Raw genomic sequence first — 17579 nt, 5'->3', positions numbered from 1 at the left:
TGTATATTTCAAGTAAAAGCATCCATTTGCAGTTGTCTTCCTACCAGGTGATCCAATGATCTTTCTTGTCATTTTTTGAACCTTTGTTTTGCACTTTTATTCGTTTCTTGTCCAGTTACAAAATTCTATTTGCTAAGCAGCAAGTAGAGTTGATCTCAAATTTAAGTATGGCAATTAGCTGATAATTAATCATGTGGAGTACTTGTCAAGGATTACATCATGCATGCACTGGCCTGGACAATTTAGTCTCACTACATAAACTTAGGTAGAGGAAAGGAAATAGCACAACAATTCTTTTTCAAAAAAATACCATTCTTGGATTTCCATCACCAGCACAATATAGCAATGGCTGAAGCACTCATTTCCATACTTCTAGATCGATTCACTTCGATTATCCATAAACGGATAGAACACCAGGCGAAAGTTGTGGTGGGTGTAGACAGACAAGTTGAAATTATCAGAAGCAATCTCAAAGCTATTCATGCTCTCCTGGAGTGGAGGATGTAGAGCAGAGGCAAGTGAAGGAGGCCAGTGTTAGAGACTGGTTGGATAAGCTAAAAGATTTATCGTACGAGATGGACCACGTTTTGGATGAGTGGACCACGTTCTGGATGAATGGAACACTGGAATTCTGAAACAAGAAGTTATAAGAAACAAAAAATTACCGTGGTACGTTTCTTCCACCCCTCTCATTAACTTTCGTTTTAGGCGAGTGAATCGGGTAACTGTTCGTCGTGACATTGCTCATAAGATAAAAGCTCTGAACGAAAAATTAACTGAAACTGCTAATGAAAGAAAAAGTATAATTTTCAAGAGACAAAAAAAGCATTGAACAACTTGAAGTATGCCCGAAAACTTCGTCTTTAGTCTATATATCTAAGATATTTGATCGGGAAATTGAAAAGGATAATTTAGTGAAGAAGCTGAGTGAGAGCAGCAAAGAGGAGAGGGGTCCTCTTGTCATCTCCATTTTAGGGATGGGAGGAAAGGGCAAGACAACTCTTGCCCAACTAGCCTATAATGATGAAAGGGTGAGGAACCAATTCCAGAATAGAGTATGGGTTTGTGTCTCAAACCCTTTTGAGATCAAGATTGCTAAAGCCATCATTGAAGGTCTGAAAAAATCTGATACCCGGATGAATTCAAATGTGTTGCAAACTCTATAGCAATGTATATCTGAATTCATTCAGGGTAAGAAGTTCCTCAATATTGTCCCAGATGATGTGTGGACTGAAGACGATAGAAAGTGGGAGCAATTAAGGTTATCTTTGTACAATGGTGTTTGTAGGCAGTAGGATATTGGTGACTACACGAAAAGAGGGGGTGTTGAGCGAACAAAGTTGTTTGTCACTCTTCAATCACTTGGATTTTGGGGACAGAAAAAGAGATGATGCACTTGAGAAAATTGGAGAAAAGATTGTAAAGAAGTGTAAAGGTTTGCCTCTTGCGGCAAAGACTTCAGGGAGCCTAATGCGCTTTAAGAAAACAAGGAGAGAATGGTTGAATGTTTTGAACAGTAAGATTTGGGAACTAGAAGAGGTCGAACAAAAACTCTTCCAACCATTATTACTAAGTTATTATGATTGATATGTAGATGTCACAAGATAATTTCCAAAAAATTATTGTTATATTAAGGAGGATAGCAATGGTAATAAGGGGCCCAGAGGCAACATCAACCCCTTATAATGGATCGCCTGTTTCAATTTGCAAATACAAAAAGCTACGCACTCTCCTAGCTTGTGATTTGAACGTTGAAACAATAAGCTGGGATTTAATTTTACAATTAAAATGTCTTAGGACATTAAGTTTGAAGGGAAACTCGATTGAAGAACTTCCTGAAGCGATAGGTGAACTCATTCATTTGCGTTATCCCAATCTATCGAAAAATAGTTGTTTGAAAGAATTGCCTGATGCTCTTGGTAATTTATACAATCTGCAGACTCTGTCTCATTTATTGCAAGTCTTTTGTAAAATTACCAGCCACTATGCGAAAGCTGATTAACTTAAAGCATCTTTATACTTACCTCTCTGGTAGTGTAAAATTACCAGAAGAGATTGAGAGATTAACAAGTCTGGAAAGACTAGATTATGTTTCTGTCACAAGAGGCCATGGCTATGGTGACACTGACAACAATGAAACAACATTTAAGTTGGGAAGTTTGAGAGAAATGAACCAGCTTCGAGGGAGTCTTTGTATAAATGGGTTGAGTGATATAAACACTGTGAGTGAGGCTAAAGAGGCACAATTGGTGAAGGAACTCCTGGTCGAGTTGAATCTGTCTTTCTCAGTTAGATAAAAATTATGAGAAAATATGGAGGGATGGACAAATCCTGAATGCCTTACAACCACATCCAAATTTGGAAGAGTTAACCATCCTGCATTACCATGGCACCAACTGGCATGTCGAATGGATGCTGTCGTTACATAATTTGAGGAGGCTAGCTCTTGAAACCAATTTCTTTTGTGAGTTTTTGCCTCCTTTGGGGAATTTTCCGTCCCTTGAGATTTTGGAGAAATAAGTTGCTGAAAACATGACTTACTGTGGTGCTGAAATCAGTGAGATTCTCAAACAAGTTTTGAAATAGGAAGCGGCAAGCTGTGGGACAAGACGTCTCACATCCCAAACATTAAAATTAACCAAGACAGAGTTCCGATCCAGCCAAACTGGAAACGGAGTCAGAACTGATGACGACGATGAGCGCTGCCATTCTCATCCACCTCTTCTTGCTGCATTGGTAATTAAGTTAACTCGTCATGTTTACTTTGTTTTTCCCTCCAGTTCCTTCTTTGTCTATGACCGTCAGCTTTCTCTGTTTCTTTCTTGTTTAGTAGTATTCTCAGATAATCTCTAGGAAGACGATATCTTCTTGAACAAGCAATGTCATGTGGCTGCATATAATCTTGTATGTATGAAAAGGTAACTTTTCTTTTTTCTAATGATCCCATCCACAAGAACTTGTAATTTTTCTCTGCGCTATTCATATTAACTGAACATGTGACTATTCATTAAATTCCTTCATGTATGTCAAAAACTTGAGTTGTAGAAGTAATATTGCTATTATTTACCGTCACTGATCTTGGAAATTGAATGAGTACCGCTGCTTCCTTAATTATATAGCCTGATCAAGATGGACTTGGAAGGATGCCTTGCGATTCTTTGAAGGACCTGTGGATCACCAAGGTACTGAACAAGTTTTGTTAATTTATATCCGCTCTGGTAATTTACATCCTCACTACAATTATCTTCAGTGAAAAGTAAATTGTATGCCTGCGGCTTACAGTTCTTGTATCGCTCCTCTACTTCAATGATGTCGTTACAAAATTTGAGGAGGCTAGTTCTTCATGACAGTGATTTTTGTGACTTTTTGCCTGCTTTGGGGAACTTGCGGTGCCTTGATATTTTGGAAATAAGGTGGATGGGATGTGTGAAAAAGGTGTGGGAGTTGAATTTTTAGTACCGCAGCTGACATCATCATTTTCATTCTGAAACTGGAACAACTTTTGTTTCAAGATATAAGGGTGTGAGAAGAATGAGAAGGAAGAGAAGATCAGAACTGATGATGGCAACGGGCTCTGCTATTCTCATCCACCTCTTCTTGCTAAATTGGTAATTAACCCAAGATATTTACTTTGTTTTGTTTTGTATTTCCTCTCAAGTTCCTTTTTTATCTATGGTCATCAGATTCCTTTGTTTCTTTCTTGTTTCGTATTCTCCGGTAATCACTAGGAAGATCTTCTTAGAGAAGCAATGTCAAGTGGTTACATCCAGCTTTTGCAGTCGTACGCCCAACACCACATAATCTTCTGTGAGAAGCTAATTTCCTTTCTTTTTCTTTTTTTCCTAGGCTGTTCATATCAACTCAACATGACTATTTATTAAATTCCTTCAGATCTGTCAAACTTGAGTTGTAGAAGAAATAGTGCAATTACTGCTCTTGGCAATGACTGCTACCTTACTTGTATAACCTGATCAAGATGGACTTGGAAAGCTACCCTGCGATTCGTGAGAGACTTGTTCATCACCAAGCGTATATGTACTCATTGGAAAAGTTATGTTTCTGTCATGCCTTCTAAACCTGGCTTAAAATTGTAACCCAAAACAGTATATTGTCCTTTAATCTCTCGCATCCTTCCATGTGAATGCAGGGGTGACAGGATTGAAACCTTCAAAATCTCATTTCACCGGAAGCATTAATGGCGGCAGGATTGAAACATTCAAAATCTCTCGCACCCTTCCTTTAATTGTTTCCATTTGAGAATTTTGAAGATCAATTTAAGTGACCTAAGTAGTTCCCGGAAGTATTAATTAGTAGTCTGTAAGCTAATGGCAGCAGGAATAGACTTTAATCATGTATAAAAGAACCTTATTGTGCATATGGTTGGAGGTAGATGTGGGTTTCCATATTCTCTTCAACTGTAGCTTTATAAATTATCTCTGCTTCATATTGAGTTTTGTTCTAAAATCTATTTTGGAATGAAAAGCTTCCCAGGCATGGTTCTTCTGTCTCTTTATTAGAGATTTGGTATTCAATGGAAACAACAGATTGTATCCATCTGCTTAGTAATACTGATTTCCTTGGTTCCTTGTTCCCCAAGAACAAACTACTTATTTTTTGTTCTACATTCGGTTGGAGCCTGATATTTCTACAAAACTCTGTAAATTTGTGCTTCATACAAATTTGGCAATGAGAATACAAGATCACCGTAAATTTTACAACATATTGATATATTTTTTAAGTTCCATAGGAATGATAGGGCAGGACATTACAAATGCATCAATATGACATGAAATCTTCCAAGAATACTGCCTCAACGAATGGTGTTGAGATGGTTCGTTGAGTTCAGTTTGAAATCTTTGATTTGTCATTTCTTCAGCTATTCTAGGTTTCACATCCCCCAAGTTCCAACTAAGGCAGGCTGCTCAGAGTGACGGCCAGGGTCTTTCTCCCAGTTTTTTTTTTTGTTTGGGTCATTCACTAGGGAAGGGGAGAGAGTATTATATTGGATTGCCTCAAAATTATCGCCTATAAATCAAACCCAAGTGCGTATGGGGTCTCCTAGGTTTACTCAAATAGTGTTGTATTTTGGTTAAGGCCCCGTTAGAAGAGAGACTTCCGTATGTATGGGCTTTGGTAATTGGTACGCTTTATGTCTTGTTCGGCGTTTGGTTGGCTTATGTTTGGGCACCATGCTTAGATCTCTCAAATTTGATTTTATTGAGCCTACTTTTGTGTAACTGCCCTAATGTAATATTTCCTTGTTAATGGAACTTCTTTTCGACAAAAGAAAAACAAACAGAAAATAAAGCATGAAAGGACACTTGCTTAAAATATTGCTAATGTTGCTTGGAACTTGGAAGCTAGTAGGAATGGAAAACATTGAAAACGAAGGAAAATTTTGTTGGAAGCTAGAGAGCAGGCGAGCAATGTTCTTCTCAACCGTGCTCCCAAGTTTGCATGGAGATGCTTACTTATAAAAAAAGGAAGGATCCTAAGAGATTACATGATATTTATTTTACCATCATGGGCATTCCTGGTATTTTACAGAGGAATCTTGGATGTACACAATTATTGGACTGCCGATACTAATTTATGAAGACAGGGAAATTTACTGAAACAACAGTAGCTACTTTTCTTGCTCAAATGTTGTTGTGGCTTGCCTCTATCCTTTCGCTAACAAGGAAGAAATAACTTTTATTTGTGAAAAGATGCTTCCCTCGTGGCTACTTTCTACTTGATTGGGATACTGAGTTGGGCACTCGCATCAATGCTTGAGTCGTGCAGGATTGTATGGTATTAGGAAGCTTCAGTCGACTCACCTTCCTAGTTTGCAAGCTTTGCAGCACCAGCATGGATAGAAAATGACGTGTTTAAAAGCATTACGGAATGTAGGGAAAATTGCGTATGCGGTAATTTGCACAAGAATGTGGTTTTCAAAATGCATATTAGAAGTTAGTAGGGTTTTAGAAAATAACTGTTGTATACCTTTTTTATATTTTTCACTACACATTATTTACGATATCCAGTTTTTCTCTTATGACATTGATTTCCCTTTTTATTGTTATGTGGTAAATGCAAGAGTTTATGCATTTTCTTTGACGCTTTTTCTAATGTCACAGTTTGATTTTTCGTCATAGATTCATAAGGTGCGTCCACATTTCTGCATAAAAAGAAAGGGTTTATGTCACGGAGACCACATTATTGTAACGCATTGTGTGCCACCCCTCTCTAATAGAGGAAGAGTCGGGCAAAACAAGTATGTCGCACCGCTATTAGACAAGTGGTACACAATGTGATACAATAACGTTGTCATGCCTAAAGAGAAATGGAAATCTTTAAAAAGGGCAATACGGTTCAATAATGTCATCTCCCTACCATTTTCCTCAAGAGAAACCAGAATCTTAAAAAAGGACAAAGGTCCATTATTATCCTACAATGACTTGCAGGTTAACATCCAACTAACAACAGCCGAAGTCAAAAGAAAAGAAAACTGAGACAGCAACGGAAATTGACATAGAAAATTAACAAGAATTATATATTCATGATCAATTGGAAGACGAAAAGCATAAGGGAGAGACATTAAACTCTTCCTTTCTGACGCAGAAAATAAATACATGATCACTGCCAATACTCCTACAGCATTTACCTTACTGATATTCTGAACCAACATGTTAAATCTACATATCTGCACATCATTCATTCCTTGAGTAAATTACATTGCATCAAGAACACAAACTGCAGCAATACATAACAAAAATGCGTTAAAAGAAAAACAAAAAACAAAGAACAAAAAGGCAAAAATGTGTCAAAGGAATATAAATACCACTCTTAGGAAAAATAGCAAGTAGTCAAATGCAAAATACCTATATTTGGAATGGGCCAGCAAGCCAAGCATGTAAAAGAACTTGTGCTCTGCCAGCCTTTTGATCATCTCTGTGCTTGATCTGAACCTGCAGTTCCAACTTGAGTAGCTGGCACACTGCTTGCTGACCCATTTTCAACGGGTGGAGGCACGCCCCATTTGCCTTCAGATTCGAGGGGCTCAAAGACATGAACAGCACCATCCGATAGTCCTAATGCGAACTGATTTGGTTCTTGTGGATGTGCCGCAATCACGAGGGGCTGTACGTTATTGCTGCAAAAGGGGAAGCAAAGTGCTGGAGTCAAGAACTGTCAACACAGCTATCACAAACCTGGGAGGATTTAGATTTCCCAAACCAGTATCTTGACATTTATACAGAAAAGTAATCAAAGAGGCATGCTACAAATAGAATGACTGGTACAAAGATTTCCGTTTTTTTTAAGTCTGAAGTCCAAAGATGATCTCCTTAGTTAAAGCAAAGATGCATGGATGAGTTAATGTCTGCATTTTGATATGATTTTCATAAAATGTGTAGTTAAAGCTCATATACCTATATATATTGGAAGAAAACTTCTGTGCTTAGAATGCATATAGAGATTAAGACACTAATGTATGGTTGAAGCCTTGAAAACAAGTGTCATTTAGTTCCTATTCTATTAGGCTGTGTCAAATGTGTAATTAAAGCTCATATACCGATATATATTGGAAGAAAACTTCTGTGCTTAGGATGCATATAGAGATTAACACACTAATGTATGGTTGAAGCCTTGAAGACAAGTGTCGTTTAATTCCTATTCTATTAGGCTGTGTAAGCAACCAAATTTTGGGTTTTTATAGAAGTGGTAAATAAATCATACAAGTGGGGAGCTAAAATTGGTAATTTTTTCTTTAAAATGTTACAAAGTTCAGTATTTGTTTTGTCATATGCAACAATTCTAGCCATACCATGATAGCATAAACCACCCTCCGCCCAGGACGGGCACAACCAGATTAATAAGTGTATGTTCCAAAATCTAACATTAAAATGGTGTTTAAACTCTTGTTAAGAAAAATCAGGTTTAAACATGTCCTGGACTTGTAAAATAATACTGAACAAGTACCACCCAAATTTAAATCTTGAAAAGCACCATTGAAATAAAGGTGGAAAGTCAGTTGAAGTTGGGCAGCAGAAAGAGGGAATTACCTGACATTAGCAGGAAGATAAACAGAAGGATTAATACGACATCGTAGTCTGAGATTTGCAGCACTAAACACACACACGGTTGCATCTAAAAAGCTGGCATATACAAGCTGGCTGTCGCATGAGAATGTTGCATGGGAAATTGGTGCAGCAGAATCACGTGGGACCCACTAAACAAGCAAGAGGAAAAGGAATTTAAATTTAAAAAATACTTGGAAGGACACTCATAAATCTCCATGACATGCACCTAGAGACAAATGTACCTGCTTTACACATTCTAGTTTTGTTGTTTCATATATGCCAAGTTGAGTCTCATGCACAACCAAGAAGTGCATCTGGTCCTGATGAAACTGTACACGCGTGTCTGACTGTGAAGCTGTTGTTCTCCCAGCTGGAAGCTGCAAGAATCTGGACTTCTGCTTTTCCCATCCATCAGGATTCCATACACAAAGCTGAAGTAGAAAAAAGAAATAATAACCAAACTACTATTAGTGATTTCAGTATTACTTCACAAGGACCTGATTATATTTACAGAGAAATACTTTTGTCATGGTAATTCCAGATTTAACAATTGACTTAAAACTTTTTAAGGAGAAAAATGGAGTCACTGGAAAGTTTAGCGAACAAGCTTGAATAGGAAAAATAAATGCATGTTGAATCAGAAACTAGAACACGGAATACACTTATAAAAAATAACTATTAATAAAAGGCCACACTTATAATGGTTAATTTGTTTCGAAGCCTGTCAGAGAAATTATCTCACTTTGGTAATATAAGCATATTTGGGAGTTTGATTCAATTTCAGTCTACCCCAGAAGGAAAACCATATAAGAAAATATTAATTCAAGGTACAAAAGCTGATTAGGTTCTAATACCTGAGCATCTGCTCCTGATGAAACTAGCACATTTAGTACATGAGAGAATGCTAGGCCAGTTATTCTTTTAGAGTGACCTTTAAGCTTGCTCTTAACCTGCATCAAGAAAATTAAAACTAAATAATAGCCATCTCAAACAGCAGGTGCTGAGATAAATTGTCCACAGATTACATCATACCTCATCTACACGGACATTATATATCTGAATAGTGGAATCATCCATTCCAATAGCGATAATATTGTTATCTTGAGGGTGGAAAGCAAGAAACGTTGCAGCAGGCGGCGGCGGCATGAAAGTTGTCATTGTCTGTAGTTGCCAACAAGAAATTTCAATGAGTATAATGAAAATATATATATATATATATATATATGGAAAAATCAAGCTAACTACTCTGAAGGCGTGTTACCTTAAATGTCATCATATTGAATAGGGAAATCTTTCCACCAGATGCTGACATTACATAAGAATCATTCTTGGACAAAGCAAAGCAAGGAACAGCTTCTTCAGGACTTGTGTCAGCAACATCATTGGTCATTAGAATGCCACTTGAGGGTTGCCAGAGTTGAGGTGAAACACTAGCAGTTGCCTGCAGTGTACATCAGTGGTATTGATAATATGAAACTCATCTTTTAGATTTATTATGAAAGAACTACAAATGATTGATGGAAACTACTATGCATCTACACACCTTGCTAGTAGAGTTACGCTCGCTCCTCTGCCATTTCCAGAGCAAATGTATGGCATTTGATGCTAATGCCAAAATTGCACTTCCTGAATTAGTATAGATTAACCTCGATATCTGAAAAACAAAATCAAGGAACCTAATGAGAATATATTGAAGACAGAATGTGTCCCATTCAGAAATCCCATTGATACAGCATCATAAATCCAAATGAGAATTTAGAGAGCCCATCTGGGAACCATTTTGTAAATAGAAAGTTTCTTCTTTACATCAAGTCGTTCTAAGACCTGAATTAATCGACTCTTTAACAACTCTTGGTAGTTACTCTTAGATTGACCCTTTGGGTTATTCATTTGTTTTATATTGACCAACCCTTTGCTCACCATAGACATTTCTCTTTAGATGAAAAGGAGCCATTGTCAAACTTGAGCAAACAACCTTAGTCTTAGGCTTCCAAAGAGGATGTTCTTTTTATAGCTAAGTTGTTGCTGCTCCATGAAGTTGGCCTAATCACATGCTTCGATGTGTTTCATCAAAAGATCATATATGATTTCCATGCTTTTAAGTATGAAAAGACGAAATCATGGGAAGCACCATTCTGAAAATAAAATATTTCTTGTTCATATTTTAACCCCTATGAACAGAATTATCATTTAGAGCCAAGGTCATGGCCAAGAAAAAGGTCATAATGTTTTCCACACACAATGAATATAGTAAACTGTAGAATACAATGAAATATTTATGGTGCGATGAAGCAGGACCAGGGATATTATAAAGGGACATTTTGGAAAAAGCAAAAGGAGAGAGAAATTTTAAAAGAAGCAAAAATGGACAAAAATGCCCTTATTTATTTTTAGATTTCCTAAGGAATCCAATACATTTGTATGTCTTTGATTTGAAAGTTGAGTGGTTTTTTTGTCTTTTTTGAAAAAGCTTTGGCTTTTTCCAAAAGTGAAAAAAAATTTATGTCTAAAACCTAAAAAACCTTATTATAAATCCATCAATATGAAGTGAAATCTTCCAAGAATAAAGGCAGTTAGCATACATCATACCTTGGTCACTCTCATGTTTTCAGGTAGCCTCAAGGAACGACATTGAGACGGTTCGTTGATTTCTGTGAGTTTCCAAATCTTTGATTTGTCATTGGATTCTTCAGCTATTCTAGGTTTCACATCCCCCAAGTTCCGAGCATCCCCATTCTGGTATGAATAATAGTTTGATTAATTAGAAGAATCATAACTGCAGGTATTTCAACTCTAAATACATATAAATAAAATAAGCAATTTAAAATAAAAATGCATATGGAGCAAAGTAATGAAGGTCCAATATATACAAAAGAAGATGCATATCCAACGAACCATTCCAGAAATAGAAACTGCAGATGCACTTCTGTCAGCCAGACCGGCACTGGTAGCAGCAGCAGCTGCCGCTGCTGCAGCAACTGAAATAGGGTTTATTGCAGGCTGAAAGAGGTCAAGTGTTAGCAAAAGCTAATTTAATAAAGGATAAGGTACCAAAAAAACTAATCATATGACGAAAAAGAAAAAAAACTACCTTTGTCACAACTTCAGAGGTCCTTGATGCATCGTAAGAAAGATGATTCTCAAATGTTCGTAACAATCGAATTCCATCTGCATTTGCCAATACTTTAATCCCATTCTCATTGGCAGAAACAGCCAAGAGACTGCCATCCTTGTTAAAGCGGATACGAGGGCTTGCCTAGGAATTAAGAAGGGTAAAGAAGATGAGCAAGTACTATTTTATATCGCTATTATTTCAATTTACTTGAAGGAAATGAACCTACTGGGAGGCCTCCATCAGCATCAACAGTTGTCAGAAGCTGAGTATTGTCCATGTCCCAAAATTTAATAGAGAAATCATCACCAGCAGCCAAAAATCGGTTTTTAGTAGTATCGAATTGCACAACACCAAAAGAACGCTTGCGGAAGCCTTGATAGGTCCTCTTCACGGCCCCTTCACTTTCATTCCATTCAACAATATATGACTCACCCTCTTTACTTGTCCCACATGAAAAGAGCCTGCAAAAATTCACCCACCACAAAAGGACAAAAAGGGAAAAGAATTAAATAATCATCTAGTCTGCCATCCATCAAAATTTAAAGAAGCAACCCTGAGTTATGTATACTAACCTTGTACCATCAGCACTGTAAGCCATGGTTGTGCACCAGCGACCAGGAGCATCATAATCAACCCGAGATCCCAAATTGTCATACAACCAAGCCTTTATCTTTCCATCCAATGCTGTTGAAAAGATAAACTGAAGCACAAAAGTGAAAAATGAGCATCAGAAAAGGACAGAGTGGGAACCAGAGACAGAATGGAAAGGTGTAATTAGTAAGAAGGAAGACCTGAATGTTTTCCTTGTAGTGTGGGCAGACAGAATAAACAGGAGCCTCATGACCTTCAAAAGTATACTGTTTTGCACCAGTTGTAGCATCCCACACCTAAATTTATAAACGGAATCAGCAAGGAACAGAAAACGTTCTTACAATTAGACAAGCAACATGTTAGACAACTAAACAACCTTGATGGTCTTGTCATCCCCGCAGGTAATTACACAAAGCTGTTTATTGGGGTGGGAGAATGCTAGATCATTTACTCCACCAACATGAGCATCAATCTAGGACAGTAATTTCAGAGGTCAGCATCAGTACAGGAAACTCAAGAGTATAGCAAAAAGTGGAAAAGAACTGAAAACAGTATCTTCAATATATACCTCTTGGTGCTGTCGTATATCGTCACCCCCATGATAAGAATATATTTGAACAATGTGCCTTGAGTAAGCAACACCTGTATTTGGATTGTAAATAATAAATAAATAAATATCTAATTTACTACTTCAATAATTATGGTGTGCATATCACATTTACCACAGGTACTTCAATATTGTCAAGCTTACCAAATAAAGAACCATCAGGACTCCATATCACACGGTTAACAGATACGCCAGGATCCTTAACTAGAGCAGCCTGAATTTCATGAAGACATTTACTATTCAGTCAACCAAATAATACAACCATAGAGAATACAGAACAATGTTTTTTTGTCATTTATGAACAAGGATAGAAAGGGGAAATACCTGCAGAGGCATTGAACATGAACCAAGATCCCAAACTTTGAAGTTCCTCAAAACTAGTCGCTCCCTAGATCCAACTTCCCACAGCCCTATGTCCCCCACATTAGTACCAACTGCAGCATCACAGGGAGAACAGTCAAACGTCAAAACATATGAACAGAAAGCAACTAAGGGACAAACCAACTATCAAACATAGCTCTACTGCCTGAAGGTCTGCAAATATTTTTTTTTAAATTAAGGAGCTACTGTAAAAATACAAACCAAGAAGCAGAGTCTGCTGCAAAGGATGAAAATCCATGCTCATGGGAGATGAACCCTGATTCAAAGTCCGTGTGACATTCTTTGGCAAGTCATCAGGTGCATTCAAAGCTTGACCATGACCATGACCCGGAAATGTTACTGGCAACATGTTAACAGGGAGATTTACCTGCTCAAAAGAACAAATACCAATAAAAGGTAAGTCAGGAAGAAGATAATGATCATCGTTCACAATTCGATCTATACAAATATGTGCATACTTCAGAAGACAGCCCCATGGGCCTTGTTCTTTTAGATACATGATCAGAATCCCCAGATGGGTACTCTACAGAAGGATTAGTTGGGGGAGTCCTTGGATGTTTCAAGGCAGCTGCACAACGTAATGAAACACCTCAATCAGAACCATTCAACCATGTCATCAGCATCGTGATAAAACTAAGAACCTCAGTAGTAACAAAAGGATATCTTACCTGTAATTGATGGAGCACCAAGACCAATAGCTCCTCCTTCAGAAGCAGCTGGATGAGTAACAGTGGAAGGATTAGACATCCAACCTGCAAGGGGTATTGGAACTGGGGCTGGTGTAGGTTGAAAAGGCTGAAATGCAAAGCCAAACAAATCAATAAGACCTTTATAACAACATAATTTTATTTCTTTTCTTTCTAAACGAAAGGGAATGTTTAATTCCACACAAGAAGTATTTTTATTACAAGAGTTGCTACTTTAGTAATATATCGCCAGTTAAGCTAGATTACCCACCCCATGTGCACCTAGCGGAGGAAATCCTCCGGCTTTTGGCAAGGATCCAAGCAGTGGATTGTTTGCAGGTGATGGAGCCCGCGCACCGTTCGGTTGTCCACACGAGTGATCCACAAAAAGAGTTTTTATATCTGGATTTGGTCTTGGGTTCTTACAAAGCTGATGCTGCCAATTTAAGCTTTAATTTGCAGAAGGAAAATTAGTTACCCTCAGCACAACCAGAAAGTCCAAAATTTTCACAAGTAATAGTTCATAGCGTGTAAAACTACTTAGACACTGTTCACCCAAAATAAAAAAATCTAACACCACAAGCTGGAACAAGCAGTGATGTGCTAGTGTCAATGCAGAATCTCCAAAATAGGTTCACAGCACATGTTTTAGGCATTGCAAGAAAGTTGATTTCTTCTGCATTTTTTTTGTCAAGTTCGATGATTTCTTCTTTTTCTTCACAGCACTCAATGTCATAACCAACTTTTTGAATAGCAATAATGATAATGTAGTTAACAATACAATTTTGTGCTATGAACTTGATGAAATTTCATTCTGAACGCCATGGAAGACAAATGCACTCTCCATACATGAAAACATTAAAATAAGATACCACTTGCAACAGCATCCATAAGTCACTGAAGTGCACAGCTAATCTTATCTAACTGAAGTCACGGTTTCAGAGAAATTACCTTTGGTTAATGAGAGTCCGTAGTCTCGAATTTTTGAGGTTGGGGAATTGCAATTTATCACGGAATAAGGGATTTGCTTCAATCAGTTTCTTAAGTTCAACCAGCATTATTGCCCTGGCAGACTTTGTATCTCCGTATTTGGATAGTTGTTCATTCTCCCTATAATGCAAGATACCATTTTTCAGTGCATGATGCTACAACTGGTGTTCGACTAAGACTTTATTCATATAACACAATTCCCATACCTAAAGTTCTCCAATGTCAAGAGCTGGGTGATTTCCTTGAAAAGTTCTTCATTGAATGTGGCAAAAACCTTTAAATCCTTTACTAGTATATCCACAGCTTTGGACCGATCATGCCTATTAAAGTCCAAACAGTCTCATTTATATGCAATCCAACCACAGAATTCCTCAAATGCAGACAAAAATTTCCCATGAAAGTTATGGTTGCAATAAGAGAACTGAACTGAAAGTGAAACATAATAAGCTTACTTGTCCAATGCCTCAAGATACTTCTGTTTCCGTATCTCAAAAAAGATTTTCATGGAATACCGGTTATCGTCCACTTTAGTGAATCCGGACAGGTACTTCTCAACTTCATCCCAATTACCATTATGCACCTCATCCTCAAAATATTTCATATTGAAGAAAAACCCAGATTCCTGCTCCAGCCTATTTACATCAAAATGCAATTAATGATGCAGCATCAGTACACAATCAGCAAGTATAACAATAAAAACTCATTAATTAAAAAAATTAAAAATATATATAGAAGGTAGCCCACTTGTGTACAGTCTCTTTGAATTTTTCCTCATCTAGAAACTGTAAGATCAGGAACACAAGCTCCCTGCTGAGAGAAGACATCTTGACCCCTCGTCTTTGATTCCAGAACCAGAAATATCACTAAGATTATAACTAGATCTGCAAAAATAAAATAATATTATAAATCAAATCAATATATAAAGGGTCAACTTAAATAGCCCAAAACTCAAAATAAAATTAAAAAATTAAAACAAACAGCCAGCAAAAATTCAAAAGGTGCATACCCAGAACTAGATCATACGACTAAAACACCATTTTTACCAATTCTTTCAGAAATTTGACTACACATCGACATAAAATTCAGGTTTTATAAAAAACAGTCATAAAAAATATTAACTTTTTTGAGGATCAAAGAGGCAAAGAAAGCAGCTTTAAGACCCATGTGGAATCGAAGATGCAAAAGAAAAAGGTATAAATGAGCAAACCCCAAAGAAAATATCAACCTAAAAATACCCACAAAGGACTTTAAAAGAAATTAAAAGTTAGAGATTCCAAAACAGAGAGAGAAGCTCTCACCTTGAGAACCAAATCAGAACAAACAACCACACATCCAGAAGACGAAGAAGAGAGAGAGAGACAGAGACAGAGCTCAGAGAAAGCTTTCTCTCTCTAGAAACTTATAGTAAACTCTCTTTCTTTCTCTCTCCAGATTCTCTCTCCAGAAATTTTTGTATTTATATATAGAGAGAGAGAGAGAAAGGAGACATTAAACTTGCAGAAATGGGTGATTTTTATAGGAGGCGACAGATAAGGAGGATGATAAGTAGCTCTGCTTATCAACTCATAAAGCAATAGGTTATGGTAGCTTATGATAGGTCCTCTTGATATGTAGATGAACTTATAAATAGGTACAAATGGAGACGGGTCCCACTTAGCCGGCTACATTTGTCGAGTTCATCGGCGCGGAATCTGTAGCTGACAACTGTCCTTCAGCTAATGTAGAACCAGAGCCAGAGAAATAATCAACTACTTCCCGTTCAGCCTATAAATGCAATATATACCGTTGGATTCATCTAAGAGTATTGACCAGGAAATTTTTAAGATATATCGACGGCTATAATTCAAGCAAAGCCCAGCTGAAAAGGAGATGAAATTAACCTGGAAAGCGATTTTTACTACCATCAGATACCTCAATTAAACGACAGGCTTTCTGGACGGTCCCCAAAAATGTTCACCCTCAGATTTTGGCAGTTATTACAGAGCATGCCACTAGGCCACTCCCGGTACTTATTTATATCACGTGATACAGTGAGACAGGACATGATTGCGATATGAGATATGAAGTTGCGAAAGAGTTGTTAATCTTGGGGGCGATAAAATGCGGATCGTATCGCGTTATATCGGGATTTGGTTTGAAAATTTATTGTGGCAATAATTTATTTGATGGATGGTTATCGAAGATAATGATATAATAAAAGGTGCGGTTTTCTAGTCGTAACGTGGGGTTTTGTCCATCTCAGTCTCAGGAGTACGTAGACCACTAAAGCATCTACTATTTTAAACAAAGGAAAATGTCAATCTAAGCATGCCATCTCTTTCTCTTTCCCTTTTTTTTCTTCTTTTCAGAATTATATCTGACACCACACAACACACGCCATCATGCATGTAAGAAAACAAAATTATCAAATTAAAATACATTTGTATACATATATATATCAATTATATCTAAAACTACAAGATGTAGTGCGGTTGGTAAACTGCCATATTCAGTTGACGAGCTATTTGGTGCCTCAATGACAGGAGTTCTAAAGCGATTGAAAGCACTTTATAGTTAGGAACAAACCGAACCCATAGCAGAAATTAATTCCACTCTCAAATATAAGGACACTTCGTGATATTTATATATATATATAGATATATATATACCTGAAAGCAAGGCCATTGAGTAGATAAATAAATATATAAAATTTCGACAAAAGAAAATGCCAAAAGTCTCACGCTCTATTATTCGCCGTGGTGCGCACGTGGCACTCGGCAGAGAAACAAAAGAAATTTGGCGTATGTATCAGGTGGGCTCTTTTTTCTTTTCTTTTTTTTTTTGGCCTTCTACAACTCTTCTACAGTTCAACTGTAGTCACAGTTTTCCATGGCGTAGTGTTTGTTGTGGCCCCGACTCTGGACTTCAATTTTGGAATAATTTCCTAGCGATTTCCAGCTCATAATTTCATTTTATTATTTTATTTTGGCATGCACTGTCGGCCTTTACTTTCGGTTGGATGCCCATATCCACCACATATGAGAATGCCGTCAAATGATGAAAATTCGAAGCCTTTCCAAACCAAGAACCAGCCTTTCCTAAATGTGTAAAGAAAACCGCGCAAGAAAATGAGTTACGTAAATACAAACTTTTAGACATCTGTGAAG

At 37.2% G+C, this 17579-nt stretch overlaps 1 protein-coding gene, 1 long non-coding RNA gene and 1 pseudogene across 4 annotated transcripts; 2 read left to right on the top strand and 1 right to left on the bottom strand.

Annotated features, from left to right (window-relative positions):
* Positions 1-345: 345 nt before the first annotated feature.
* Positions 346-3463, top strand: LOC107880892 (putative disease resistance protein RGA1; annotated as a pseudogene). The gene is made up of 4 exons (XR_016126105.1): positions 346-2288; positions 2587-2736; positions 3120-3182; positions 3283-3463. The product of XR_016126105.1 is annotated as a putative disease resistance protein RGA1 (transcript).
* Positions 3464-3471: 8 nt separating this feature from the next.
* On the top strand, positions 3472-4032 carry LOC103328124 (uncharacterized). The gene is made up of 3 exons (XR_016126067.1): positions 3472-3608; positions 3729-3807; positions 3892-4032. It is a non-coding gene; the product is annotated as an uncharacterized LOC103328124 (long non-coding RNA).
* Positions 4033-6491: 2459 nt separating this feature from the next.
* Positions 6492-15921, bottom strand: LOC103328125 (protein TOPLESS). Of its 2 annotated transcripts, none has more exons than XM_008230515.2 (27): positions 15732-15921; positions 15178-15314; positions 14886-15065; positions 14640-14753; positions 14395-14553; positions 13715-13892; positions 13426-13552; positions 13216-13325; positions 12959-13124; positions 12701-12810; positions 12521-12590; positions 12338-12411; positions 12146-12241; positions 11970-12065; positions 11751-11878; positions 11405-11639; positions 11155-11319; positions 10959-11063; positions 10653-10799; positions 9607-9717; positions 9325-9504; positions 9096-9224; positions 8918-9013; positions 8306-8494; positions 8046-8212; positions 6864-7135; positions 6492-6735 (listed from the first exon to the last, which is right to left on the bottom strand). In XM_008230515.2, the coding sequence occupies exons 2-26, from the start codon at positions 15255-15257 to the stop codon at positions 6928-6930; spliced, it is 3420 nt and encodes a 1139-aa protein (XP_008228737.1). In that variant the 5' UTR covers positions 15258-15314; positions 15732-15921; the 3' UTR covers positions 6492-6735; positions 6864-6927. The 2 variants fall into 2 exon arrangements, with proteins under 2 accessions (XP_008228737.1, XP_088906406.1); XM_089050280.1 differs by having other exon boundaries at positions 6492-6685.
* Between the last annotated feature and the right edge of the window lie 1658 nt (positions 15922-17579).

This window comes from Prunus mume, linkage group LG4 (assembly GCF_029339155.1).
Source record: "Prunus mume cultivar Tortuosa linkage group LG4, ASM2933915v1, whole genome shotgun sequence".
Lineage (NCBI taxonomy): Eukaryota > Viridiplantae > Streptophyta > Magnoliopsida > Rosales > Rosaceae > Prunus > Prunus mume.
Note: the sequence above shows the minus strand (reverse complement) of the source record. Positions and strands in the feature narration are given on the sequence as shown.